Here is a 24,317-nt window from a genome sequence, read left to right as displayed (position 1 = left end):
TCAGAGGAGGGAACTTCTGCTGCCCTCTGAAACCACAGGAAGATTTTTTTTTTTTTTTTTTCTGAAGGGGAGTGACCTCTGCTCTTTCAGGGAGTTTGGGGTGGGAAATGACAGGCAGGTGGCCACAGTATAACGAGAGGGTGGATCAAAATCTCCAGTCCCCTGCCCCCAGCACTGGCCGCTTTCCTTGTTCTCCCCACGCCCAGCCCAGCTCCATTCCATAGTCTGGGTCCAGTCAGATGTTCCTGAGCTCAAATGCTGCTCCAGCGCACACTAGCCGCGTGATCTTGGACAGCGACCTGACCCCTGTGGGCCTCAGTTTCCTCATTTGTACCGTCAGTGTGTCCACGGTGAGGCTTAATTGTAAGCAAGCTCCTGGCTCCCTCAGCACAGAGCCCGACGCGGAGAAAAGCTCGCCGCAAGGTAGCAGGCGGCATCATGGGTTCCGGGAGGGGACCAGAGCACAGGTGGGGTGGGGTGGGGGTCGCCCGGGAATCCCGCCGCCCAGCCACTGGGTCACCGCCCTCTGCGCGGTGACGGCAGCGGATAAGGCTCTCGCCGCATCCCGGGCAGCGCCCCCGCTCGGCGTCCGGCACGGAACTGGTGCGGGGCTGGGCCGGCCCGGAGGAGCCGGAGGGGCGGGGCCGCCGCGCCAGCTCCCCTCCCCGGCGCCCGTCGCCTTCTCCTCCTCGCGCTTCCCGGGCTCAGAGCGGCGGCAGCAGCGGCCGCGGCAACAGCTTTGGCTCCGGCTCCTCCCGCTCCCGCTCCGGCCCCGCTCGGCTCCACGCGCCCGGGCCCCGCGCCCCGACCCCGCCGCCGCGCCTGCCGGGGGCCTCGGGTGCCCCCGCCGCCCGCCTCACGCTGAAGTTCCTGGCCGTGCTGCTGGCCGCGGGCATGCTGGCGTTCCTCGGTGCCGTCATCTGCATCATCGCCAGCGTGCCCCTGGCGGCCAGCCCGGCGCGGGCGCTGCCCGGTGGCGCCGACAACGCCTCGGGCGCCGCCGCGTCCCCGGGCCCGCAGCGCAGCCTGAGCGCGCTGCACGGCGCGGGCGGCTCGGCCGGGCCCCCAGCGCTGCCCGGGGCTCCGGCGGCCAGCGCGCACCCGCTGCAGCCCGTGCCCCTCTTCAGCCGCTTCCTGTGCACGCCGCTGGCGGCTGCTTGCCCGTCGGGGGCCGAGCAGGGGGACGCGGCGCCGAGCGAGCGCGAGGAGCTGCTGCTGCTGCAGAGCACGGCCGAGCAGCTACGCCAGACGGCGCTGCAGCAGGAAGCGCGCATCCGCGCCGACCAGGACACCATCCGCGAGCTCACCGGCAAGCTGGGCCGCTGCGAGAGCGGCCTGCCGCGCGGCCTCCAGGACGCCGGGCCCCGCCGCGACGCCATGGCCGACGGGCCCTGGGACTCGCCCACGCTCATCCTCGAGCTGGAGGACGCCGTGCGCGCCCTCCGGGACCGTATCGACCGCATCGAGGTGAGCGCCGCGCCGCGCGCCGTCGGGACCTGGCCGGGGGGTGGGAGGGGCCGCTTGAGGGAGTCGAGGGCGTCCCGGGGTCCCGCCGCCACCGCCGGCTGAGGGACCCCGGGGAGACCCCGCGAGTGTCGGAGCCTCGGGTTTCCGTCTGTGCAAAGGGGATGGTTGGGCCTGCCTCCCAGGGGGAGAAGGGAGGAGTCCGGTAGCGCACTGACTGACACTGTGACTAAGGCCGGAGACTGACACTGTGACTAAGGCACAGGAGGCGCACGGGAAAGCCTCGCTCCCTATCCTTTTTCCTCTGTAAGCCTCAGTTTCCGAGTCTGTAAAATGGGTATAACGGTGTCCACCTGTAGTGTGGATTGATGAAAATGTAGGTACATGAAAATGCTAAGCACGTACTAGGACCTCGTTAAATGTCCGTTTTTTTTTTGTTTGTTTGTTTGTTTGTTTGTTTGTTTTTCGGTATGCGGGCCTCTCACTGTTGTGGCCTCTCCCATTGCGGAGCACAGGCTCCGGACGCGCAGGCCCAGCGGCCATGGCTCACGGGCTTAGTTGCTCCGCGGCATGTGGGATCTTCCCGGACCAGGGCACGAACCCGTGTCCCCTGCATCGGCAGGCGGACTCCCAACCACTGCGCCACCAGGGAAGCCCTAAATGTCCGTTTTATTTCCTTCTTTCAGACACCCCCAAAGCAGCACCAGCCTCACACTCAGTCCCTATGGTCAGAAGATAGGAACGCTGTCCAAGGGACTCGGGGTCCTCCTCTCCTGCGGAAGAGCAGGGAACAGTGTCTCATAAGCCAAACGTGGGTGCCCCCCACCTGGGCTTGATAGCAGGAGCTCAGATGGTGGTAGCCCAGACAAGATGCCTGGAAGCCGGCAGCTGTGGGGTGGGGGCTGAGTGGAGAATAGGGTCCCACCTGGGTCTCTCCCCCTCCACTCACCTTTTTCAGATGTTCCTGGCCCAGGCTCAGGATCAGACACAAGGGGTCCAACAGGTGGAATCAGCTCTTGGCTGTCCTGTGATCCTGGGCCAGCTATTTCTCCTTTGAAGCTGCCAGACCTCTACCTCCCTGTGAGAACTTATTTGGGGCCACCTGGAGGGGAAGCTGGACATACTAGGCAAGACAGACATCTGGAGACACTGACCACCCCCTAGCCATCCACGACTTCCAGACTGCAGGGAAGGGAGTTAGCAACAAAACTGGATCCGTGGAAAGAGCAGGGGAGAAAGAGGCCACAGCACCAGCTGCCCCCTTTATTACCTCCTTCGAAACTGAGTGCAGCTGTCAAAGGGAAGAGAATGGCTGGAAGGAAGGAAAGACAGGGACTCCTCCCTCTCCACGGCTTTCTCAGTTACATCCCTGGCCGAGCAGCACAGGAGATGCTGCTGGTACGGAAGGCTGGCCCTGGCCATGGCCCAGTGGCCCTCCAGAAAGTCCGTGTTGGTGTCAGCACCCACCCTGCAGGGTGTCGGAGCACAGCCAGGCAGCTATCACAGCCAACCCCAAACCTGGGGCTCAGAGACCTCCTCAGGTGAGTGACAGAGACAGGAGGAAAGCCTAGAGTCTTACCTGCCGGCAGCATCCCTTTTCCCACTCCAGCTCTGGGGATTTCTAGGATGAGAGCTGAGAGCAGGAAAATAATCAGGGAAACACAGAAAGTCAACAGTGAAGGGAAGTCTCAGTTTCCTCACCTGTAAAATGGGGACAGTATTAGCACCTACCTCATTGGAGTGTTAGGAGGATTAAGTGAGTTAATCTTTTTGAAGGGCCCAGAACAGTGTCTGGCAGAGGTATGCTCCATCAATTTGATTGCTATTTTAAACATTAAGTTCTAATATTACCAATTTTTTAAATAGCCAAAATTTAAAATGGGAACAAATCCTCCTTTTAGAAATAGATTTTATTAATGTAAAAAAAAAAAAAAAAAAGATTTGGTCTTCAATAAACTTCCCCTTGCCTGCCCTAGTCCCTGCCCCCACACCCAGATGGCACCCGTGGTTCCTCCCACGTCTGGGGCTGGCAGGGCTGGGCTTGCCCTGGACCTGCACCTGTGCCTTTGGCAGGGTGGGCTCCCTTCCGGTTAGCCTGCTGAGGTTGGGGGTATCCTGGTGGCTGGGATTTGGCACCAGCTCAGCCTCCTAGGTGGGGGAGACCTGCTTCCCTATACACACTCCTTCTGCTTTCTGAGTGCAGTGGACGTGGAGGGGCTGCCTGTCCTTCTGAGCCTGGCAGCCACCAGAGCCAGTCTCTTTGGGGTGGTTGGCAGGGGTCAGGGTCTGGAGCCCAACAGACTACCGGTCTCAGCTGGACCCCATGCACCTTTTAGCCACTGACTAGTTTTTCCCTTCCCTTCTCATCCAAAAGCCTCAGAAGGAGGCCCCCAGGTTTTCAGGGTGTACTTTCTCGCCACCAGTCTCTCTCCCACGTTGGTACACGGCAAGTGCTCGTGGTGACGTCACCACAGTTGGTAAAATAAACGGGAATGTTTCGGTCCTTATCTTGCTGGACCCCTCCAACATCTGACCCCGTTAATCATCCCCTTCTACAAATCTCCATGCGGTTGGCTTCTAGGTACCTCTCACCTGCCCCTCCACCCTCTCTGCTTCTCTGTCCCCTCTTGGGTCCTCCTCCTGTAACATGTGCGCCCCTCCTGGCCTTCCTCTCACTTTCCCTGGGTGAACTCAGCCACACCCTGAGGCTTTCCGACACCATTCCACCGTGATGCCCCAAACCAACTTCGTCTCCAGCCCGGGTTTGTCTCCAAGCTTCAGACCAATAGATCCAACTGCTTCCTGAGCACCTCCCTCTGGATGTCCCACCAACCCCCTACCTTCATCATGTCCCAACCCGAACTCAGGTCCGCTCTGAGAAGCCATACTTGGCTCCTCCCCTCCCCTCCCCTCCCCTCCCCTTTTCAGTCGGCCTCATCTCTCCGGCTCCTTGCAGCAGCCTCCTTGCTGGTCTCCCACCTGCCCAGGCACACCCCTCCGTCCATCCTCCTCCAGGCAGCCCCAGGGATCTTCCTTAAGCTCACCCCATGGGGCTCCCCTGTGGTGCAAACTCAGCCTGCCCCCAGGCTGCCATTTTGTATCTGGCTCGTCTCCCAGTTTCTTCTTCTTCTGTCTAGATTACCCCCAGCATATCCATACTCATCATTTAAGTCTGCTCTGAGTACACCTCCTCCTAGAGGCCTTCCCTGATCACCCTCTGTCTCCTTCCTACCCCCACCCCTGCCCACCTCTCTGCATCACTCCCCTCCCCACCCCACTGGGCTGACGACTACCAAAGGGGAGGAAAGGTCCCCCTCACCCACCCTCTCTCCACAGGCCTCCAGTTGGAGTCACATTTGAGGGCTTAGGAGAAATTGCTTGTCTTCTGTGTTTTTATCTTTGTTGTTATTTTTGTTGTTAATTGAAAAAATGTCAAAAGATTTCAGAGGGAATTATATTTAATTTCACCATTTTATTCATTTTTACAGCCCCCCTTTTGGTCCTTTATCCAAGTGTAGACATTGTTCCTGAGTTGCTGGGTTGCTGGTAATTACCATTTTAATGACGGCCATAATATCCTGGGGTCCATCTCAGGCTCCACCATCCATCAGTCCTTTGACTGTCTCCTGTTGCTGGACATGTAGGTTGTTTCTGATTATTTTTGCCTCTAGATGCTCACTGCAGGGTCGATTTCATTCAGATAGTTGTTTGTTTCTTTTTAAGTCTGTTGAAGTATTTCTTTAGGCTGAATTCCCAGGAGTGGTATTACTGGGTCAGATGCTATTGACTTTTATGGCTGTGGCCAAAAACCACTTTTCGAAAGGACCGTTTTATGGGGCAGCCAGCCACGTATGCATGTTACAGTGTTCTGTTTTTGCACTAATTTATCCGTTAAATGAAATTTCAGGATAGATTTAAGCAGCGACTTTTTGACATAAAGCACATTCTTAATCCTGCCTGGCAAGCTCATCTTGGGGTGGAAGCCATGAAAAGGAACACCCTGATAATGATCGCAGAGGCTCCTGGACCTAATAACAATTATAGCTCATGCTTCCTGAGCACTTACCATGTGTCAGGTGCTGTTCGTTATCTCATTCAATCCTGAGAACATCTCCATGAGGAAGGTACTATTCTGTCCCCCTTTTACAGATGAAGAAACCAAGGTTCAGAGAGGTTAAGAAACTGGCCCAAGTTCACACAGCGTTGGAACCTGGATCTGACCCTGTCAGTGTTTGGCTCCAGAGCCCTTGTTCTTCATCATTAACTCTAGATCCATCTGGAGGGGTCAGACCTCACCTATCTTCAGAAGAGTGAGAAAGACAGGTGAGGGAAGTACCTCTTGTTGGATACTGCCCTGGACCATTTCTGCCTCAGAGCATATAGAACGAGAGGGATGAGGGCCAGTCCTCAAAGCCGTGTCGTGCTGGCTGCCAAGATAATCAGGAGGCTGAAAACAATAAATAATAACAACAAGTAACATTTCTTAGGCACTTACTATGTACATGTTAGCTTTTCAGTCTTCAGACCTATGAAGCAGGCTGTATGCATTCCCATCTTCCGGATAACGAAATGGAGGCTCCTAGAGTCTGGAGGAACCAGAGCCAGACAAATCACCTCCTGCCCTCCCCGCCCCTGGCTTCTGTTTCCCCTTCATAAAATGATACAGTGGGCAGATGCTCCCTAAACACCTCGTAGCTCTGAATATTCACTGAAATAGGAAGGCTGGGTGGCATAAAGTCGAGTTCTTCTTGCTTGTGACTTTAGGCTAATCACTTTCTCTCTCTGGGCCTCATTTATTTAATCTGTAAAATGGTTAGGAGGGGCTGGGTTTGATCTGAGCCCTTTGGGCTCTAAATTCTGAGTTCTTGGGCAGATGTTTCCTGATTAGGAATTGTGGTGGGGAGTATGGAGGTTCCATGTTTATGTGGCCCCCGACTCCCCAGCCACTCACTCTCAGACCGCCAGTTCCTCAGAGGAGTCTCCAGATAAACAAAGTGGCTTATAGAATCTTCTGGTGCCTTTTTATTTTTTTATTTATTTTATTTTATTTTTTTTGTGGTACGCGGGCCTCTCACTGCTGTGGCCTCTCCCGTTGCGGAGCACAGGCTCCGGACGCGCAGGCTCAGCGGCCATGGCTCACGGGCCCAGCCGCTCTGCGGCACGTGGGATCTTCCCGGACCGGGGCACGAACCCGCGTCCCCTGCATCGGCAGGCGGACTCTCGACCACTGCGCCACCAGGGAAGCCCTGGTGCCTTTTTAAAAGTCTATTGGTTGCTTTTGTTTTCCTCTTACATTCCTGCCCGTTCTGGAAGCTTCTGCTCTGCGGGGGCTGGTTCCCTTGCCCCTGCCTCTTTGGCCACAAAAGGGGCCAGCAGAGTGCAGTGAGAGAGCTCCTGCCCATCGGCCTTTTGTTGGAGGACGTGGAACCTAGTGCCCTCTAGGCCATCTGCAGACCCCGATGGCCCCTCTCCCTGTGGCTGGTCTCCCCCCATCTCCAGGTGGGGCACCCATACTGAGAAGCCCTTAACCCCTACTTCTGCCAGTGTGGAACCTGCATTCTAGCAAGAAACCCTGGTTTTAAAACACCCCAGCTCTGCCACCTGCTCGCTGTGACCTCAGAAAATTCCATCTTCTCTCTGATCCTGTTTCCCCATCTGTCAGATGGAAGCGTGGGCATCCTGTGCCCTGGAGGCCTCTCATTCCTGGCAGGGCTTCACCTGGGAAAGGAGACCCTTCCTGCCATTCCAAGCCTGGCAAGAGTCGCTTGGGCGGAAGACAGGGACTTACTTGTGGGCCTTTTTTTTTTTTTTTTTTTTTAAGGTATATCTTACATTCAATATATGTAAGAGCTCACATATCTTACTTTAAAAAGGCACAGATCTTAAGTGTACAGCTCAGTGAAAATTCATATATGGCTGCATCCATGAAAGCACCACCCAGATAAGAGTCAGGACATTTCTGGCACCCCAGAAGGCTCCTTTGTGACCCCAAAGTCCATACTTCCCCAGAGGTACCACCGTTCCAGTTTCTGTCACTGTAGGTCAGTTTTCTCTGTGTTTGAACGTCACTCAGATCGACTCAGAGAAGCTGCACCCCTTTGTGTCTGGTGTTCTCTTTCAACATTGTCTGACCTTCAGTCGCGGTGTGTGTGTCTGTGGTTTGTTATTTTTCAGGGCTCTGTAGTGTTTCCATGGTGGCGATACCTTAATTTATTTACCTATTCTCCTGTGGATGGACATGTGGGTTGTTTCTGGTTTGGGGTTATTACAGATAAAGCTGCCGTGAATGTACTTGGCATATCTCTGGTTGGCTGAAAGTCCTCATTTCTCCTGGATGTATCCCCAGGAGTGGGATGCTTGGGTCCCGGGAGAGGCATATATTTAGCGTTAGGAGTTTCTGCCAAACGCTTTTCCAAAGTGGCAGTGAGTGTTTGCACACCCACCTGCTGAGAAGCTTGTCAACCTTGCTATGGTCATTTAAAAGACACTCCCCGTTCTGGTGGGTGTGTAGTGAACTCGTTGTGGTTTTAATTTGTATTTCTCTGATGCCTCGTGATGTCGAACACCTTTTCTCACGTTTGTTGGCCATCACGTGAAGTCCTTGCCTGTGGGAGGTGGACCGAGATCCGGAGCTGGCGCTCCCCCACCCGCCGAGTGACAATGCTGTTCGATTTCCCCAGGACAGTTGGGCACGTGACCCCCGCTGAACTCGGGACAGAGCTCGAAGCAGCCAATCCCGAAGCGGAAGCTCTTAGGTGCCCCCACCACCACCCCTCGTTTGACTCCAGGGCAAGCTGAGGCTCAGAGAGGCTGAGTGACTTGCCCAAGTCCACACAGCATGGCAGAACTGAGCCAAGATGACAGCCAGGATTTTCTATGAAAATGGGCTGAGCGTGGGGGTCCTCAGTCTCTGCTGCAGATTCTTGGCCAGGACCCAGAAGGTGTGTGGGCAGGCAGGGCCTCCGAGAGAATTTTGTGGCAGCTTGACGGGGAGTACTTGAAGGGAGAGGAGAAGGGGCCTGGGCTTGGGGTGCCTTGTCACTTGCTCTGGGGCCTCAGAGCCCAGGAGGGTGTATGGACACACCCTGTGGGAGCCATCTCCCCTTCTCCTGGCCTCCTCCCCTCCCACACACCGACTGCCCCAACCTGGCACCCTTGGTGCACAGAGGTCCATTTGCCTTCTTTCCATTCCAGCTGCAAATTGGCAGTGGCGACCAGGACAAAGATCAGTCCGGCCTCTGCCACCTGCTCTCCTGCCCCCTCCCTGCCAGCGTTAGATGGAGACAGAGCAGCCCGCTGGTCCGGCTCCTGGGGAGGAAGGCGGGAGCAGGACAGCCCCTCTGAGAGGCCTTCTCCGACTCGCCGTGCCCCCGCCGCCCCACAGAGAGCTTCTTGCGGGTGCTGTCCCTGTCACAGCTCCCAGGCAGCCTCCCCCCGCCAGCTGAGAGCGCTGCTGTGACAGGCGCTGGCCTTATTTGCCTAGGGAGCCACAGCACCTGGCACTCGGTAAGAGGCATCAGGGCTGAGCGCGCCCTCTATGCCAGCCTGTTCTAAGGGCCTTACAACTTAGTCCCATGAAAAGCATGAGACCGTTACTCTCCCCATTTCACAGATGAGAAAACCGAGGCTCAGAGAGGTAAGAACCTTGGTTAAGAACCGAGGCTCGGAGAGTTTAAGAGCCTTGAAATCCCACTCAGCTGGGATTTCAATCCTTTGCAGTCTGGCTCCAGGGCCCACATCTACACAGTTACTACTCACTGTGCTCTCCTGTGCTCTCCATAATAGCAGGAAATAATAATGGTTATGACTCTTTATCAGCCATTTTTATATGCCAGGCTTTACATATTTTTTCATTTTGTCATTATGTATATCCTAAGATGCGGATACTATTATTATCCCCATTTTACAGTTGAGGAAACCGAGGGTCAAAGGAGTTGAGCAGCTTGCCCAGGGCCACAGATCCAGTAAGTGGGGAGCCTGGGAATGACACGGGCCTGTGTGACCTGAGAGTCATGCTGGTACCCATGGCGTTGTGTTGCCACAGTACATGTTGACCGATGGATGAATAAATGAATGAATGAGTGAGAGCGAGGACTCGCAGTTCCTCCGGAGACACCCTCTTTCCCTGTCCCTTTGGCGCATCTTAGCTGAGTCGCCAGGGAAGCTGCCGTCTGCAGGGTGAGGAGGCATTGGCCAGAGGAGGTGGGATGGGGCTGGGAAGAGTGTTCTTGGCAGGAGGAACGGCATGTGCAGAGGCCCTGGGGTGAGAGGGAGCTGGAGACTTTCGGTCGGAATGAAGTGTAGCCTCCGGGGGTACATAAGGGCTGAGATTAGAGGGGCAGGGTATTTATTGGTGGGAGAAGGGGGCTCTTGAAGGATTTCAAGCAACCTGCTTGGATTTGCAATTAGGTGCCTGCCTCTAGCTGCTGTGTGGAGAAGGGCCAGAGTCGGAGCCTCACGATGGTGGCCTGGGCTGGGGTGGGGGATTCAGGAGCCAGGTGAGGCTTTGGTTAAGAGTCAGGGTTAGATTCCACCCTCAGAGACTCTGCTTTTGGATTTTTCCCCCCGTTTTGTAAAAGAAATTTATTGCGAAGTACCTCAGAGATATACAGAGGCATAAAGGCTACCATCCAGGTCCTCGCCCAGGCTCAAGACCCCAAAGAGTTGCAAACGGCTGATGCCCCTCAGGGTCTCCCTCAGGTGACAGAGGGTCACCACTGTCCTGAATTTGTACTTATCTCTCCGTGCATTCCTTCATGCTTTTATTATATACGTGATCTAGTTTGGAATTTTTGCACCTTTGTGGGAACGGTATCTAACTGTTCTTCTGTAACTTGCTTTTTTCCTCAATATAATGATTTTTTTTTTTTTGAGCAGACAATGTACAACTTTAATAACAGAAGAAAATGCAAAATGGTTTCACTGATTTCTTACTGAGGAACGTTAATATCACCCTGTCCGTTATAACGTTATGACAGATAGAACTCCAATGGAGATTCCTTTCTTGCAAATGGTTCACATATTCCTGAAGTTTGAGCAATGATGGTGTCATGGAAAAGACTTGGAAACCAGAGTCAGAGAACCTGGCCTCAGGTCCTGTCTCTCAATATAATGATTAAAAAAAATTTATGGGTGGAGGTGGAGGGGAGGCTCCTTCAGGAGATGTTTCCGTAGTATTAAACATACATGTTTAAGTAGTAATAACCATAATAGTAACTGATCCATAGCACTTCGTGTGCCAACTCTAAGGGCATTATATCTATTAATTTATTTAATTCTCACTACGATGCTACGAGATAATATTATTTTTGTACCTTTTTTTTGCTGATGGGGAAACCGAGGCATGCAAACTTTACATAACAAGGTCACTGGGCTGGTGGAGCCTGGCTGTGAGCCCGGGCAAACTCACACAGGACTTGGGGGGCTGAGCAGAGGTGGGAGATAGGAGGCCTGACCCACACTGCCGCCGCCGGGCCTGCTCTCTCGTCACCTGCCCTGCTGCCCCCGGAGCTGGGCCTTGTGCTGTCTGGGCGGGGCTGAGCTGCGCAGACGGTGGGACCTTGTCCCCAAAATCCAGCACCTTCTCACTGCTCCCCCAAGGAAAGGAGCTGTTCCCACTGGGGACAAGGTGGTAGGGTCTTCCCCTGGCCCCTGGCCTCAGAGCCACCCTGCGTAGGCAGGTCCCTCGTATCCAGGCCCCTCTGTGAAGCTGCCCCAAGGCACGGTCTGACACCACCTGCCAGATCCTCGCAGCCTTCTCGTGGCACTAAAACCTCTTCTGCTGGCCCTTGAGGCAGGCAGGGCAGCCGACACCGCGCCCATTTGGTAGACCGACGAACTGTCAGGGTAGGCGGGAAGCATGGGAGCAGGTTCTGGGATCAGAAGGGGCTGGACTGGGGTCCTGGGTCTGCGACCGCGCAGCTGTGTGGCCTCAGGCAGATGACTTCACCTCTCTGAGCCTCTGCTCTCTCATCTGTAAAGTGGGCCTCCTTACTTCCCCAGGCTGTGGAGAGGGGTCGTGGAATGTTTGCACAGTGCTTCTGGAGTGCAGGGCCTGGCACGCGGTGCGTGGCAAGGACAGCTGCCTCTGTTGGCCGCTTGTTACTGAGTGCTGATGAGCCGGACACGTTACCCGAGCTGGACCCGAATGCTGGGCTCTGGCTCCAGGCCCCATATACTTACACCAAACCCCACCCTGGACTCCCAGCACGACGGGAGTGGGTTCTGAGCCCCCATCAGGACCCTCGTGGGGTGATGGCATCATCGTCTCCCTATCGTCTTGTGCTGGGGGCCCTCTTGGCATCAGGCCGAGAGCCCACGCGGCACAGCCCGCACCCGCAGCAGATGGGAAAGTGGGGGGAGTCATGTTCTTCTGATTCAGACGTTGGGGTGGGGAGGGGGCCACACAGGATCTGGCGAGCCCACCTCCTCCCTGGCCTTCCTGCAGAGCTGGCGGCTCTGACAAAAGAACAGCTTGTGTGCCCACCTCCCTCGGCCTGCGCAGTGTCTCCTCGCAACGGCATCTGTGTAAATAGCACTTGACGTCCTGTTCCTTCCTGGCAGGTCTTTCTCGCTCCAAGGGAGGAGGGCGCTTTGCTAGAGAGAGAAGGCTTTGGCTCCAGAGGGGTCAGCTTTGCCCGGTCCCATCACTGTAGAAAATTCAAAAGGACTTCTGCCTCGGTTTCCCCATCTGTGAAATGGGGACACCAAGAGTACCAACCAAAACACGTGGCTGTGAGGATTCACGAGAAAATACATGGAAAGTGCCGAGGGTGGGCCTGGTACTCTCTTCTTCAGAGGTGTGCCCCTCGTGCCCAGCTAGGCCCAGTGGAAGGAGGGAAAGTGAGGCTGGAATGGTGCTGGGGCCGAGGAGACCCAGTCCCGGCCCTCCCAGTGCTGACGTGGAAGGCAGTCCGTGAGCTAATTGCCTCAGCCCAAGGTTTCCCGGAAGTCCAGTCGCCTCAGATGCAGTGGTTGGCTGGTCCTGTCGCTCCTTAAGCTGTCTGTGGTCAAGGGAAGATTCTAGAGGTAGTGAGCTCCCCATCAGCTGATGTATTCAAGCCTCACAGTGTGCATTCTGCTTTTACAGTCCACGAGGACCTGTTACGTCCACTGTTCCATCCTTAACATCTGTCCTGTGGATGGACAGAGTGGGGCCCGTTGTCCCCATTTTACAGAAGGGGAGACTGAGGCTTTGTGTTTAGTCAGCAGCAGAGTCAGGATTCCTACAAGGAGCCCCCTGGAGAGTGGAAAGTGAAGATTAGTGTAACATGGGTGGGGCCGGGTGTACCGAGCAGCTCATCCATCCGTGCCCCGCCCCCCTCACCTGGCCTCCCCACCTGGTGGGCCAAAGCAGGCATCTGCATGGGTGGGTGACTGTGTCCTCTCCCATGGGACACTGTGAGGGATAAAGTGGCCCACACCGGGCCAGGCTTGGGCTCCCCTGATCACAGCCCCGTGAGCCGGACACTCCAAGTCCCCACTTTGTAGAGAAGGACAAATGACACCAGAGAGGTTAGCCCACCTGCCGCCGCTCTTGGGGTGGAGTGGAGGAACCAAGTGTCAGTCCCTCCAACTCCTCAGCGCAAGGTCACGTCACTGTCTGTGGTGGCTGCTCCCTTCTCTCGGGCGCTGAGTGTGGCAGTGCCACTCTGCCTGCACTGCCCTCCCCACCCCCAGCACTTTGAAGCAGGGGCCACATTTATCCCCTCATCACATGGAGCTCAGAGAGGCTAAGGCACCTGCCCAGTGTCACACAGCAAATGACCAACAAGGCCAGGATTGGGCCAGTGAAGCTGGGAGGGGTCTCCTGTACTTGCCCTGGGCTGTGGGGCCATCCCTGCAGGCACGTGGCACTCAGGGAATGCTAGGCTGTGCTCTTGGTTTTCTGTTTGGCCCTCGGCCGTCTCTTCAGCACCTGGTGCAGTGCCCGGCCCATAGTAGGTGCTCACTGAATATGTGCTCGGTGAAGGAGTCGTGAGAATTCAGTGAGCTCAGGTCTGGGGCTGAGCCTGTGGTCAGGGCCCAGGGCAGGTGGAGTGGGAACCAGCAGGGCCCCTGGGCAGTGAGGAAGCATTGGCTGTCAGTAGGGAGCGTGGAGAAGGGAAAAAGGGAGATAGGAGACAGGGATGGTCTAATGTGGCTCCTAGAAGCTCAGTGAATTATTAATTTCCTACCCACGTTCCTGTGATGTATCTGCCAGAGGCTGCCCCCTCCCAGAGTCAAGACTTGTGGCCTCACCTGCCTTCCTCCAGCCCAGAAGGGGCTTCCTCCAGCAGGGGAGGGGGAAGGAGAGGTGCCCTGGCTTCTGCCCCAGTTCTCCTTCCCGCTGGGGTATTAAGACAGGAAAAAGGGGGGCTCTGAACACTTTGTCCTCATCCTGGGCAGGATGGGGGTGTCAGAGACCACCCTGGAACACGCTGCCCTAGACGGTAAGTGCAGTAAATAGGCGCTCTTCATGGGCATTTACCACATGTAATCAGCCCCACAGCCCTTCTAAATAGGTACCGTTGTCCTGTGCTGCATGAGAGGAGCCAGGGGTTCAGAGAGAACCAGGCCACACAGCAGGTTGGCTCTCGAGCTGGATTTGAACGCTGGGCTGTATGCCTCCAGAGTGTGTGATCTTAACCACACGCTAGCCTGGAGTGGCCTCAACACGGGAGCAGTATTCCAGAAGCCCCTGGTTCGTGCCTCCCCGGCTCTGCCCAGCGTTCACACAGAGCCTTGCGCCACCTGAGAGAAGCTTGACATGTGACTAAGTGAAGACTAAGACAGTCCACCCCTTCAAGGACCCATCGAGATATAGCCTGCCCATGATGAAGGACTCAGTAGTGGCTCTCCATCCCAACTGCACGTTAGACCACCCAGGGGACCCTTCCAGCTCTCTACTGCCAGCTCCCCACCCCACCATAGGCTGAGCTGTCCTGAGGGCAGCAGCCAGCCTGCTTTCAGCTCCCCGTCACGCATCAGCACTGGAAACGGCCTGCTAGACACCCAGTCCACGTTTATTGCCTGAAGCTGCTATTGCCATCCCATTTGACATATGGGGAAGCTGAGGCTCACCTGGGGTCACTCAGCAGGGGTGGTGGGCATCTCTGGGCCCTTTGTCTCTTTCCTTCCTCCCTCCAAGTGACCTCGTGTGTCCCTTTCTGTGCCCCGTGAGCAGCAGGAGCTTCCAGCCCGGGTGAACTTCTCAGCGGCCCCAGCCCCCGCGCCCGTGGTGCCCACCACCCTGCATTCCAAGATGGATGAGCTGGAGGGGCAGCTGCTGGCCAAGGTGCTGGCGCTGGAGAAGGAGCGCGTGGCCCTCGGGCACAGCAGCCAGCAGCAGCGGCAGGAGGTGGAGAAAGAGCTGGACGCCCTGCAGGACCGTGTAGCGGAACTGGAGCACGGTGGGTCCTGAGCCCCACGGTGGGTCCTGAGCCCCACAGAGGGCATGGCAGGCGAGGCCTGGATGGGTCCTCAGGGTGGCACATTCACTTGGAAAGCATTTTCATGCTCTCCAGAGGCTAAAGCTAGATGGGATGGTGGGAGAGGCTGTGAAACACAAGAGAGAGAGAATAATTGGGAGAGAGCGTTATCATTATTGTTAACAGTTAGCGTTTTCTGGCCCTTGTTGTATTCTGGGAGTGGGCTAAGTACTTGATACATCGGCTGGTTTAATCTTCACAGACCATACAGGGGTGGTACTGTTATTATCCCCATTTCACAGCTGAGGAAAACAAGGCTCAGAGAGGTCAAGTGACTTGCCCAAGGTCACACAGCCAGTAAGTAGTGGATCTAGACCTTCAACCAGGTCTGACTCCAAAGTCCACGCATTTAACCACCACCACAATAGCACCTTCGATGTCAGAATTTTGTCATCTGTTTAACACCCGGGGCTGGCACCGCCAGGGGGTCAGAAAAACATGACATATTGGACAGCGTACAGGTGTGAGCATCAGGAGACCTCGCTCCCCATTCCACAGCTCTCACTGGCTTGCTCTGTCCCCTTGGAAGCTCACTTCCTCTCCCCAGGCCTCATTTTCCTCACCTGAAAGATGGGGATTTAGGACTCATGAGCTCTCAGGGACCTTTTGCATCTTTTAAACTTTGTGAGCCCTTAAGAGGCTTATCGGTGAGTTGGGGCTACCGGGGGACTAGTAACCTTCATTCTGGAGTATGCCCTGCCCACCCCCCATCAGTGTCCACTGACCCCCACCGTGTCCCCCTTGCTCACCCCCCTCAGGGTCCTCAGCCTACAGCCCCCCAGATGCCTTCAAGATCAGCATCCCTATCCGCAACAACTACATGTACGCCCGCGTGCGGAAGGCACTGCCCGAGCTCTACGCCTTCAGCGTCTGCATGTGGCTGCGGTCCAGGTCGGGCGGCAGCGGCCAGGGCACCCCCTTCTCCTACTCGGTGCCTGGGCAGGCCAACGAGATTGTGCTGCTGGAGGCAGGCGACGACCCCATGGAGCTGCTGATCAATGACAAGGTGAGCGGGGGGGGGCCGAGTGGGAGGGATGGGGGGCGGGGCAGGGGGGCCCTTTCAGGAGCATCTGTACTGTGCTGGGCCCCAAACAGCCGTGGCCCCTCGCAGTTCTCCTGCTCAGCAGAATCAGCACACGTGAAATGCCTGGTGTGTGCCAGGCTGGGTTTTGGGAATTCAAGACAAGCCAGACCTGGGGCTGGCAAGAGGAGCTCATGTCCAAGAGAGGCTGTCAGCGGTGGTGTGCCATTTACAGAGGAGCACGTGAGGCTCACAGAGATTAAGAGACTTCCCCAGCGATGCGGCTACAGGAGCAGGGCTGGAAGTGTCTTCCGCCAGGGCCCTGCTCATTCTTCTGGCCAAAGAGAGAAGCAAGTGATGTCCAAGGACCTCTTTGGGGAGGGAGGGAGGAAGGGCGGGAGGGAGTGCTAGTGGATTCCTTGCCCCGCCCCCTGCAGCCAGCCCCATGCTCCTCCCCTACATGGTGAGTAGGATGGCGCCATGGTCAGCCTCTGGGCTGCATGCTGGATGTGAGTCCTAGTTCTGCCACTTACCCACTGTGTGCCCTTAGACTAGTCAGTTACCCTCTCCTTGCCTCACTTTCCTCATCTGTAAAGCAAGAATGATGACATTCTCTACCTCATAGGAGTGTGGTGAGAAATAAATGGCTTAAATACATGTAAAGGGCTTTGAGCAGAGCCTAGCATTTAACAAACTTCGATAAATGTGAGCTATGTTTATTATTCTAGGTTCTGTGCTAGTAAATACTTTACCCATATGATCACCCTTGACCCATCTGCACCAGGAGGTGGACACCCTATTATCCCCATTTTGCAGATGGAAAAGCTGAGGCTCAGTGAGGGCAAATAATGCACCCTGGCCACATAGCTGGTGAAGGGGCGATGATGTGAATTGGGGTCTTGGGCTCCAGAAACCACCTCTTAACCCCTCCACTGTTCTGCCCTTGGGTCACCCATCTGCCCCATGCCCAGGACTCCCACCCCCTCCCCCCTCCCCGAGCCTGGCTTCAGGGCAGGACGAGGTAGGGGGACTGGGGGCAGTGACGTGGCAGGAGCATGGTGATCAAGGGGGAAGGAAGGGGAGCATCTTATCACCCGATTCCCCCCAACTATCTTCCCCGGCCTGCCACATTGCTTTGGGTCTTGCAGGCATGGTGGTATTTTGAGACTCCCTGAAAATGCAGGTAACATATATTGCACCCACTTGTGACCAGGCCACAGCCACACAGGGCTGCTAGGAGTGGCTGACACCCAGCAGAACCCTGCTTAGCAGGAGGTGCCTTTCATGGGTGTCCTGGAGGAGGAGGAGGGAAATGGGCCAGTGAATTTCCCTTGTAGCCCAGTAGGTCCTAAGACCACCAGGGTAGCTGGATGACATCTAGATCCTCCCTCCTGGTTCCCTTCATACACCCCCTGGCTGCCATTTTTGGCTCTGCCCGCGGTTAGCACTCAGTTCTAGTAAAAGGAATTCAGCACCCTGGACAGGGCCCAGTTCCCTGAACTTCTGGGGCCTTTTGCTCACCAACCTCACAAGCTACTCACAGCTCTCATTTTATTCCAGCCTCTAAGCCTTTGCCTCTGCTGTGCCCCCCGCCACTTGGTTTGCCTTGCAACGGAGTAGCCAGAGTCTGTTGTACTTCCAGATGTGTTTAGATTTCACATCTTCTGTTCCCACACCCCTCTCTCCCTCTGGGCCTCCACAGCCTCTGTACCTCCCAGATGGCCCCTATGTTACTCTGTCTTGTGATATTGTCCCTGAAGTCCTTCCCTCCTGTGCAGACTCAGCTTATTTTATGACCAGGACCAGATCCATACCCCCAGTGTCCAGAACAAGGCCTGGCACCAAGTAGGCCTCAGAGAATGCTGAGGCAATAAACTGTGATCTCAGAGAACTTAGGAGATGAAAGAGCCCTTTGGGAGCCCCAAATACAGAGGCAGCAAGTACCTTTCATATCACAGGCCAACTCTAATCAATCATCTGTGGCTTCTGAGAGCACTGTGATGAGGAAGATTCCTAGGGTGAGTCTAGGCTCATGATTGATTAGCCATGTCTGCCTTGGGTGGAGGAGGAGGCAGAGGTGGCTGCATATTTGCTTTCCTTTGCCCAAACCCCTGACTTTACGGATGAGGAGACTAAAGCCCAGGGAGGAAAGAGCAGCCTCCCCAGGGTCCCACAGGGGGTTGGTTGGCAGTGCCCGGCCTCTGAGTCTAAGGCTTGTTCTACCACTGCCAGTACTTCTTGAGCCCAGCTGTGTGCCAGGCACTGTGTGTGGTATTCAGGGGAAGGTAGGCTTGTGAGATTCAGCTCCCGCCCTGCATGACCTTGCAGGCCTGTTAGAGAGTGAGTAAACCACCTAGAAACAGCTGAAAACCAACCCTGAATAGTCCCTCGTGATCTGAGTGAAGCTGCCTGATTATATTGATGTATTGTGGGGAAAGAGGAAAGAGTGGTCGGAAAGACTCTGAGCTGGGAGGAAGGAGAGGGTCAAGCCTCGGGTCAGTCCCTGGAAGGAGGGACACCGGTCTCCCCAGTCCCTATCCCACCGCTCCAGCCTTGGGCCTTGTGGCACCTCTGACCTGGGGCTGGGGGACCTCTCTTCAGGTGGCCCAGCTGCCCCTGAGCCTGAAGGACAATGGCTGGCACCACATCTGCCTCTCCTGGACCACAAGGGACGGCCTGTGGTCTGCCTACCAGGATGGAGAGCTGCGGGGCTCCGGTGAGAACCTAGCCGCCTGGCACCCCATCAAGCCTCATGGGATCCTTATCCTGGGCCAAGAGCAGGTAAGGCTCAGGGTGGGATGCAGCTAGATATCCCACCCACTCAGGGCCCCCGAGGAGGAGGGCTAGGCGGAGGGTCCCTGAAAGCACAGCAGCGAGCACTCAGTCTGGCCCAGCCATTCTGCAGATGGGCAGACTAAGTGAGACCCAGAGAGAGCAGAGACTTGCCCAAGGGGCTAGAGTCTGGAGGGGCGGGGCTAGAGTCTGGAGGGGCGGGGCTAGAGTCTGGAGGGGCGGGGCTCGAACCTGGAGGGGCGGGGCTCGAACCTGGAGTGGGTAGGACTTCAGCAGGGACAGGGGGTTGACTCTCTGAGGTCCCGCCTGTCTCTTCTGTCCCCTCACTCCATGTCTCCCTTCCTCTCTGCTCTTTTGGTCCAGGATACCCTCGGTGGCCGGTTTGATGCCACCCAGGCCTTCGTGGGCGACATTGCCCAATTTAACCTCTGGGACCACACCCTGACACCTGCCCAGGTCCTGGGCATTGCCAACTGTACGGGGCCGCTGCTGGGCAACATCATCCCCTGGGAAGACAAGCTGGTGGAGGCCTTTGGGGGTGCAACGAAGGCCGCCTTTGATGTCTGCAAGGGACGGGCCAAGGCATGAGAGACCACCTCGTCCAGGGCCCCTCCCTTGCCTGCCAATTCGGGGGCCTTCCGGGGTAGGGTCACATTGCTTCCTCAGCCTACCCACATACTGGCCTCCTTTCTTGCCCCACTCCTGGCCACGCCTCCCATTTCCACCACCTATACCCACACCTCCACAACGCCCTGCCCTTGATGGCCGTCCCCTAATCCCACTCGGATGAGGACAAGCAGCTCAAGTCAACAGCTCAAGCCTGGGGTGAGTCCAGGGCCTGGCAGTGGGTGCGTAGCAGTGCCCACGGCTCTCCCCCCCCCACCCCCGCTGGCATGAGAGTGGAGCCATCTCTCACCTCCCACCCCACCCTGTCCACCACAGCTGATTCCACTGATCTCACAGCTCCTGCCATGAGTTCGTGTATGCGCGACGGGCCCACTGTCTCAGCGGCAAGGTTGGTTATCTGCCCTCTCGTCCCCCGTGCAACAGGCCTGTCCCCTTCCTCTTCAGGGCCATAACAGGCTATAGAGCTGTCCCCCAGCTGAGAGGGAAAGACAGAACCATGGGAGACTCCAATTCAGCCCTCCTTTATCTTTCTGCCAGCTGCCGGTCAAGGCCAGTGGGATCTTGATGGAGCCTCCCCCCCCCATCTACACCCCTCTCTTCCTCCTCTTTCCTTGTTTCTTCGTGTGCAGTGGTTTGAATGTTGGTTCCATGCCTGGCCCAGCCCCACCTCAATTTCCAGGACACTCCCTTCCCCGCTCCAGCCTGGAGGGTTAGGGACCAAGACTCCGGGAGGCCAAAGGGCCATCGTCACCCCTTGCGCCCATCCACAGCTGTGCCCACTGGCATGGTCACCTCTCCCCTTCTGCAGCCAGGACAGGGCCTGGGCCACTTCAGCCTGGGCTGGGGACAGCATGGAACAGAGGCACATTCCCCAGGGGACCCACAACAGCTACCCGCTCTGCATGGCCCTGCAGCCTTGGGGGAGGAAAGAAGGAGCCGGGAGGGTAGGGAGGAGCATGGAGTAGTGTGCAGAGCACTGGATGAGGAGGGGGAGCCCTTGGTCCCTGGTCAGCCCTGCTGCTAACCTGCTGTGTAGTCTTCTGTAAGTCCCTGCCCTCTCCGGGCTGACCTTCCTCCTTTATGAACTGAGGCCCTTGCTTCGGTCATTTCTGAGAGCTCTCCAGATCAAAAGTGAGATGGTCTGTGATTTCAGGTGGATAGGGTGGGACAAGCCTGAGGACCTGCCCAAGGACTGAGGGGCACAGCAGGGGCACGTCCTGGGACTGGGCAGCAGATGGGATCTGGCTAGGCTGGGTCAGGGTCAGAAGCTGGCTCCAAAGAGTCAGGGTCAAGGGCAAGGGTCAAAGCAGACCAACCTCATACACAGATTGTAAAGATCAGCTCTTCTGGATTCCCCCAGCCTGGCACCCTTACCTATCTGAGTGTCTCAAAGGGCCGGTGGCTTCCTGGTTCCTACCTTTGAGTCCCCACCAGCTCCCCCAAGAGAGTAGAAGAATATCAGAGCTGAGAAAAGCCACCCAGTCTGACCTCTTGCTTGTACAGATGGAGAAGAGCTCAGAGAGGGCAAGTGACTTGCACAGGATCACACAGCACGATGGAGCAGAGCCAGGACTAGAACCCAGTGCTTTCTCCCACACTCTGTTTCCTGCCCATGAGGGTCTTTGAGTCCAGCCTATACCTGAGAGAATGGATATTTGAGAGGTCAGAATGCTTTCCAGCATGCCCACTGGCCCACCTTCCTTTATGAAACATACAAATGTCTTGGCACTCCCACCCCCACACCCTCAGGAGGTAGGGGAGGAGGGGTGTGATCCCCGGGCACTCTGGCAGGAATGGAGACCTGAGAACACAGGTGTCCCTCCTCTAGCCAGTCACCTACCAGGTGTCTGGGCATCTGTTGGCTACCTGAGTCAGATGGGCACTGGTGGCTTTTTGCCCCCCTTTTGGGTCCCTGTCTCCGCTCCCCGCGTCCACTTAGCCTGAGGCACTAGGCAAGAGCTGCAGACAGTGGGTCCCAGGGCCATGGAGGCTTTTCCAAAACTTGTCGTCGCTTCCAGCCCCCAGATCCTCGTTTCCATTTCAAGAGCACAGAGCACAGAAAGACCTTTCAGCCCCTCCAGCCCAACTCCGCCTAGAAGGAGTGATGGTGCACTTCAGCCAGAACCTGCCGAGATCTGAGTTGCCCTGGTAACAGCCAATGACATCAGCCTCAGTGCGGGGTCAAGCGTCTCATAATGACATACACTGTTGCTGGGGTGATGGCGGAATTCGGAACTTAGATTTCGGGGACACTGGATTTTATTGGGTTTCTGTTATTGGTTTTAAGGGAACAGCTTTTGTGGACGCCTTGGGGGGAAAGAAAGGGTCTTGAGAAGGTGAAAGAACTTGTTTGATCACTTGAGCCCACCCAGAGGCATCATCCCAAGTCCTTTCTGCTTTCTCGTGGTGATCATGAGACATCTGACCTGTGCTGAGTCACCCTGGTCATCCGTCCAGAGGGAACAGGAACAAACTGAGGACACTTGTAGGCTCTGAATCTGGGCCACTGGTGAGTGGCCTGGATCCCCGTTTCCATTCCAGAAAGATGAACGCCCCGAAGTCCCCACCCCTCCTTCATCTACTGACCATCCTTCTCACCTTTGCTGAATGCCTGCTGTTTGGACTCCAGTTTTGACCTCCAGCTGCTCCCAGGCGCAGCCAAAAAGACGGGGAAGAGAAATGGCGCCCAGTTGCATCCTCAAGCTACTCCTGGCTGAAAACGAGGCCGGAGCCATGTCTGTTATGCCCTTTTTAAGCCTCAGACATCGTGCTGAGTGCCTCCCGGGGATCAACTCCTTTATTCTCACAACAGTTCTAAGCTAGGACTGTTCTTAGCTCCATTATACAAGTAGAGAAACTGGGACCCAGTGAGGTTAAGTAACCTGCCCATGTCAATCAGCCAGCAAATGATGGAGTCCAGAGTTCAAGGCAGGTGACATCCAGGACCCACCCCTCAGCCTGAGGGGACAGGCACTGCCACTGTCTGTGGAGTGGGATTTGGTCATCCATTGCTTCCGACCCCATTGACCGCACCGAGAGGAACAGGGATGCCGGGTGGGCTGACCCCAGGGCCCGGACCCCCTTGGGTGAGGCCGTGGGAGGGTTCTCAGCCCCTTCAGGGAACACGTCCCCGTGCGGGGTGCCCTTCGCACCAGCTGGAGTTCCCAGGAGAGCTGAAAGGGGAGAGGAAGCTGGGCGTCTCCTGAGAATCCCAGGCTGCGAAGGGGAGAAAGTTGATATTTCTCAAACCCCTGCTTTGGGCCCAGCCCTGTGCCAGGTGCTTCACAGCTCTTATCTGCCAGTTTTCCCACCTTGTGGCATGGCACATGGTGCCCCTAGTCAACATCCCAAGGGGGCAGATCACCTTGCCACCATTGTGCGTGACCTAGGACCACAGATTTGGGCAGGAAGGGCTCCAAAGCCCTCGTTTTACAGATGAGGATGCCAGGGCCCAGGGGAGGATGAGCCTCATTTGGGGGCACCCAGCCGGGACACTGGGAGACCTGAACCCAGATTTCTGACTCTGCATTCAGTGCTCTCTCCATGACGCGGTGGCCCCAGTCCCCGTCCCCACCCGCCCCCGAAATGGCTCCCTCCTTTTCTACATTTCCCAGCAGCCTTGCTCTGAGCAAACCGGGGAAGGGACACCTCTCCCAGAGATGGACTCATTCTCTTCACCCTCTTTGTCCCAGCTGCCTGCCACTCTAAACCCCTTCTCCCGGCACCACCCCCGACCCTGCTGGGTGGGGAAGGGGCTCGCATGGGCCCAGGCTGAGCAGTGAGAGAGCATGTCGAGCTGTCGGACACTGTGAAATTAGTGTATCCTACTGGCGACCCGCCTCCCCCTCTCCTTCTGCCTGATTTTGTACATAAAGTGACATGAGATGCAACATGCGTGCGTGCGTGCGTGTGTGTGTATGATACGTCATGGTTTTGTTACTTTTTTGTTTCTGTAAATTTGAATGTTCAAAATAAACATGATGTTTACTCTGAGGCTCTTCTTGCAAGGGCGGGGCTACCCTGGGGGTGACGGAAGGGAATGAAGTGGCTACTACTTGGGGCGGGGCAGTAGGCAAAGCCAGAGCAGGCGCCACCTTAGTGCCCCAAAGCCTCACCCAAACCCACCTGTGCCCCCCAACCAGGCTCTGCCAGGTCCCAGGTGTAGACACACCGCTTTTCCCAGGATTTATGCAGGAAGGATGTAAAGAACACAGGTCCCACATGGAAAGTGTCCTAGTTTGATAACTGGGCTTTGACCTCGTTCCTAACACCTCATCCCCACCTGGTGCCCCAGTTATGGGAACCAGGTCCCTGACTTGTTCCCTGAGCCCCAATCTGCCTGAGTGACTTGCCTGGACCCCCAGAGTGTTGCCTCCCTTGGGGTCCTGGGGAGATGGGGTAGGGGAGAGGGAGGGCCCTATTGTATTTCAACCCGTCCCCTCCCCACGGTCTACCTGGACTTCTCTGACTCGTGTGGCCCCTAGACTGACTCTCGGCGACAGGGTCTGCTACCCTCACCCACCCCTCCAGGCACCCACCCCGTCACTGAGAGGTCTTGATCTGGTCCCCTGTGCCCCCCATCTTAGGGGCACAACCTCCACCCTCCTGCTCCAGCAATATTGTCACTGCTCTTAGTTGGACCTTAGATGGTCCCTGTGAAATGCCAGGGGACCACTCAGGGGTAATGGGGGCATGTCACACCAGCAGAACAGCTTTCTCAGACTTTTCCAAAGTTTCCCAAACTTCCAACAAGAGGAATTCACCCCATAAGGAGCAGGGGGTATAGCTGGAAGCAGCACTTCAAATAGGAAAACCGTATTTCAAGTCTACCGAGTAATCTGTATAACTCCTGTTCTTTCCACATTCTACTCCAGAATGAATCCAGATTTGTTTTAAAATATTGCTTTTAATTACTTACCACTGAGCAAAATTAAGCTGCAGGC

General features: G+C 56.2%; 1 protein-coding gene across 1 annotated transcript; it reads left to right on the top strand.

The window, feature by feature from the left end:
- The first annotated feature begins 239 nt into the window (after positions 1-239).
- Positions 240-23,361, top strand: NPTXR (neuronal pentraxin receptor). Its single transcript, XM_067010633.1, has 6 exons — positions 240-350; positions 544-1,467; positions 14,630-14,855; positions 15,692-15,939; positions 18,556-18,735; positions 19,111-23,361. Exons 1-6 carry the CDS (start codon positions 240-242, stop codon positions 19,333-19,335), a joined length of 1,914 nt encoding a protein of 637 aa, XP_066866734.1. The 3' UTR covers positions 19,336-23,361.
- The last annotated feature ends 956 nt before the right edge of the window (positions 23,362-24,317 follow it).

Source organism: Kogia breviceps, chromosome 12 (genome assembly GCF_026419965.1).
Source record: "Kogia breviceps isolate mKogBre1 chromosome 12, mKogBre1 haplotype 1, whole genome shotgun sequence".
In the NCBI taxonomy this organism is placed as follows: Eukaryota; Metazoa; Chordata; class Mammalia; order Artiodactyla; family Physeteridae; genus Kogia; species Kogia breviceps.
This window is presented reverse-complemented; position numbering and strand designations above follow the sequence as displayed.

Coding starts and splice junctions, on each gene's coding strand:
- NPTXR (XM_067010633.1), top strand. CDS start 240: ATGTTCCTGAGCTCAAATGCTGCTCCAGCGCACACTAGCCGCGTGATC. Junction 1,468..14,629: donor ACCGTATCGACCGCATCGAG/GTGAGCGCCGCG, acceptor CCCCGTGAGCAG/CAGGAGCTTCCAGCCCGGGT. Junction 15,940..18,555: donor AGCTGCTGATCAATGACAAG/GTGAGCGGGGGG, acceptor ACCTCTCTTCAG/GTGGCCCAGCTGCCCCTGAG.